We start from the raw sequence: 4,554 nt of genomic DNA on the forward strand, positions 1-4,554 counted from the left end.
TCTGAATAAATGGCATCAAGAGATGAGCTAAACTACAAGGGTATCAATAAAATGTGACCATGATGCTATACTAAGGTATCAATCAATTTTCCATCTAACAAAAAAAAAATGTTACTTGATTATTTGGATATTAAAGTTGATCTAGTATGATTTAAGAAAAGGATAGAGATGAATTCTTTAGGAACTAAAGATGCATAAAACCACACGCTACTGATATCCATGGATAAATGAGCAGTATTCCCCAAAACCATGCCCCCATGAGTTGGAAGCCTTTGAACCAGGGGCTCGGGCTGTAGCTTTTTTAATGATTAATCTGGAAGCATTCCGAACCATCCGGGTGCACGGACCTCGAAGTGATCATTGCGCGATCTAACGGTAGATTCGTCGATATGAGGTGAATCCTTCTTTCTCGCGAAAGATACTACTCCTGTCCTTTACCCACATCCTTCGTCCCCTCCATTGCCGGTACCTCGCTTTTACTCTCTCTCTCTCTCTCTATAGCAAGAAGTAGCCATGGGAAATCTACCCAACCCAATCCCCCCAGCCGTTGTGGAGGCCGTGGAGGAGATCGTGAGGGTGTACAAGTCGCTGCCTCCGAGGCCTTCCGTAGAAGAGGTGGAGGCGGCCATGGCCGTGATCGAGAGCTCAACCTCCGAGGAGGAGCTCAGAATCGAGGAGGTGGACAGGATGGAGAAGTCCTCAGACGTCCCCGAAGAGCTCTTCTTTGTGTTGCAGGAGGTGAAGAAGAGCCTGGTCCGGCTTCAGAGCCATGAGCAGAGGAGGGAGGCCCTGCACGTGGCGGAGCTCGACAAGAGGTTCCAGGTGTTCGACGAGCTCATCCAGAGGACCTTCAAGCTGGTCTCCCGTGACGAGAGCGATGCTGGCGATGAGGAGGAGGGAAAAGGGACCGGTTTTGCTGTAGTGGTTCCTAAGATTGATAAGGTTTTGGTCAAGACGGACAAGGACGAGAAGATGGGGGAGTTGGATGCTCCCAAAGGATTGGTTAATGTTTCCAGTGTTTCCCCTTGGAAATCTGAGATCCCATCTTCAGGTCAGATTATAATTCCTTTCAATTCTTCTTTCTGCATGGAAAGTTTGTTATTTTTCTCTCGAGTCATGTTCTTCATCTTTATGAAAGATTGTTCCTCCCTTTCAATACAAAAAAGAAAAAAGGTAAGATTGTTGGTTGTTAAAATTTTGGTTTAGAAAGGGATTTCGGAGGATCTCAACTTCGATTAAGGCATGGAGATAAAAACCCTGGTGCAATTTAGAAGGTTTTCTGTTGGGTTTTTATCTGTGATTTCCTCTTTACTTATCAAATTATGGCAGCCGATCCTCTACAGAAGGTTTCATTGATTATTTCTTCGTTTCTTATACGTGTTGCAACAAATGTTATGGAATCATTGGGTAGGATGGTGGATTGGGTGTTGGACCGAATGGCATGTCCTGTTTACTACAATTCTTCTGTATTCCCTTGGGCTGGCTGTGTGTGCGCTTTAACTCAATATTTCATTGCCCAGTAGGCTGAGCATCTTAAAGATTGGATAGAATAGTAGCCTTGCTGATGCATTAGAACACAGAAAAAAGAGATTTTTCTTTGCATAGATTAGCTTTCATGTCGTACTACCTAATTAAACATTTCTTTCCTCAATTAGTTTTCCCATTTTGTCAAAATCCATTTTTAAGAAGAAAGTGAAGGTCATGTAATGTGGGCATGTCACCTCTCATATTTAGTCTCACATCAGCTATGCATCGGGTAGATCTTGGGTACTTATACAGGGCCAAAGAATCCAAATTACACTTTTCTGCGAGCCTTTTTTGGGTGAGATTTTGCGGTCTGTTTTTTGCAGGGTAGGTGTCTACTGTTAGTGATTGCTGACATTTTATAAAATAGTTAGTGGAGTGTTCTTTCTCTTGTTATTCACATTTGGCTTCAAAGAGAGGTTGGGGCAGGTTTTAATGAAAACAAACATTATTTTCTTCTGTTATTCATGTAATTCTGGCATATTATATTGGAATTTGGAAATCTCTGTAGCGTTCTTACAGTAGTCTTCTTCATGAATGCTAGCAGGTGGTGATGCGGATAAATTAAGTCTTATCCAAGTGGCAAGCTTGATTGAGGCTAAAGCGAAAGAAGGAACTGAAGTACTCCACCTTCGGGGGAAGTTAATGGACCAAATTGAGTGGCTTCCACTGTCACTTGGGAAGTTAAAGGGCATCACTGATCTGGATTTATCTGAGAACCAAATCATGGCACTCCCATCAACAATTGGTAGTCTTAGGTTTTTAACGAAGCTTGACATCCATTCAAACCAGCTGATAAATCTACCTGACTCATTTGGAGAACTATCCAGTTTAGTTGATCTTGACCTGCATGCAAACCAGTTGAAATCTCTGCCTGCTTTATTTGGGAACCTTACAAGTCTAGCCAACTTAGACTTGAGTTCCAATCAGTTGTCTGTACTGCCTGAGACGTTTGGGAATCTAACAAAATTGAGAAGATTGAATGTTGAAACAAATGAGCTGGAAGAGCTTCCTTACACTATTGGATCATGTACTTCTCTAGTTGAGCTCAGGTTAGATTTCAATCGACTAAAAGCACTTCCCGAAGCGACTGGGAAGCTGGAATGCTTAGAAGTTCTGACATTGCACTATAATAGAGTCAAAGGGTTGCCTACTACAATGGCTTCACTTTGCAGGTTGAAAGAACTTGATGCTAGCTTCAATGAGCTTGAATCAATCCCTGAGAGCTTGTGCTTTGTCACTAGTCTTGTGAAGTTGGATGTAGGAGGAAATTTTGCAGACTTGAGAACATTGCCAAGATGCATTGGAAATCTTGAGATGTTGAAAAAACTGGACATAAGCAACAACCAGATAAGAATATTGCCTGAATCCTTTCGATTTCTGTCAAAGCTAAGAGTGTTCCATGCAGATGAGACTCCATTGGAAGTACCACCAAGACAAGTGGTCAAGTTGGGAGCTCAGGTTCGTGAAAATTGATCTCCATAATTTTGTTACAGATCAATGCTTTAGTAGCTGTGATAGTCCTTTTTTTTCCTGACATATCTATTTGTTCAACAGGCGGTTGTTAAGTACGTGGCTGATTTAGTTGCATCAAAGGACCCCAGTTTTCACCTAACTGAGAGGAAGGGCTTTTGGTTTTGGCTTTGCACGGTGTGCTCTCCTCGCAGCAAGAAACACAACGAAGATAGAGACTTCACAATAGCTTGAAATCCTTCATTCCATATAAAATTTGTGCAGCATGCTTCCACAAGGTTCCTTTAATCGTTGTTTGTTTTGATGATCATCTCTAATCATTCGGTGTGACTTAAACAATTCCATGTTTTGATCTTTGTAATTAAGTAACAGTTAATCATTGTAATGCCATATTTCCTTTACGCAATCTTCTCGCACAAGCTTCTTTATATACTGTTGAGTGGGATGTAATTTTGCAGCTGATTTACTCTTTTTACAGTCAAGATTGCCTATATGTTATTTTGTCACTTCTGTGTATTTTGTTCTTCTGCTTGTGTTGGTAGCTAATGAGTACTTTCATGATGAGGTATGCTCTTCAATTTTCAAGAAAAATTATATCTTACACTGCATGCACCAGTGTGGCCATGCACGCCACCAGTTGCCGAGGCACATTCTTGTAGACCAATCACCGAGATGAGTGCATGATGAATGGAACCCACACTAATACATCTCGGTGATTTCAAAGTTTCTAGGGACTTCACAGCTTCTAGCCAAATATGGTTTGGCGGCCTACCCTCAACTCGGTATGAGCACAGATGGTGATGTTTTGGCTTTCAGTTGGGTATCACTGTAATCCATTTGGCCAGCTCAGCTGGAGCAGGCTTCTTTCATGAATCAAGATAAGGTCTTTCTTCTGCAACATTTGGTAGGCTGTAGGTTCCACAGAGACAAAGGAAACAGATTGAGCTGACTGCTCGGCAAATGCGGGTGTTGCTGGAAATTGGACCCGGGGACAATCTTCGGTCGAGGAGAGGGAACGACTGTTAGTCCTCACGGCGGGGCGGCGGTCTGTCGGCGGGCGGCGTCCTCCGTCCGGGGCGGTCGGAGAGAAGGAACAGCAGGTCCTCGCAGCGGGGCGGCGATCCGTTGGCTGGCGGCGTCCTCCGTCCGGGGCGGTCGGAGAGAAGGAACAGCAGGTCCTCGCAGCGGGGCGGCGATCCGTTGGCTGGCGGCGTCCTCCGTCCGGGTGCCTGCACACGAACCGGTGGCCGGGTTCTCCGGCGCCGGCCCTCCGACGCTCAAGTCAGGGAGGGGGCAAATAGTGGGGAGAAGGAGATAAACAGTGATTTTTGGGCGTATGAATGTTCCGATCCCCTCTTGGGAGGCCAAAGCTCCCTTTTATATGCGGGGGTCGGTTTACCTGTGATGTAACAGGGCGAGGCCGTAGTACGGCTTGGCATGTTGTTCAGGTCGGCGCTCGGTCAGGCGAATCATTGCACTGATGTCGGCGGTATGGCCGAGATCAGAGACTTATCATAGTCGACTAAACCCTGCTGGGTCGATTTGCCGTGGAGAGCT

At 44.7% G+C, this 4,554-nt stretch overlaps 1 protein-coding gene across 1 annotated transcript; it reads left to right on the forward strand.

The window, feature by feature from the left end:
• Nucleotides 1–219: 219 nt before the first annotated feature.
• On the forward strand, nt 220–3,503 carry LOC103704685 (plant intracellular Ras-group-related LRR protein 5-like). The gene is made up of 4 exons (XM_008788079.4): nt 220–394; nt 502–1,051; nt 2,072–2,985; nt 3,082–3,503. The coding sequence occupies exons 2-4, from the start codon at nt 514–516 to the stop codon at nt 3,229–3,231; spliced, it is 1,602 nt and encodes a 533-aa protein (XP_008786301.2). The 5' UTR covers nt 220–394; nt 502–513; the 3' UTR covers nt 3,232–3,503.
• The last annotated feature ends 1,051 nt before the right edge of the window (nt 3,504–4,554 follow it).

Source organism: Phoenix dactylifera, chromosome 5 (assembly GCF_009389715.1).
Source record: "Phoenix dactylifera cultivar Barhee BC4 chromosome 5, palm_55x_up_171113_PBpolish2nd_filt_p, whole genome shotgun sequence".
NCBI lineage: Eukaryota > Viridiplantae > Streptophyta > Magnoliopsida > Arecales > Arecaceae > Phoenix > Phoenix dactylifera.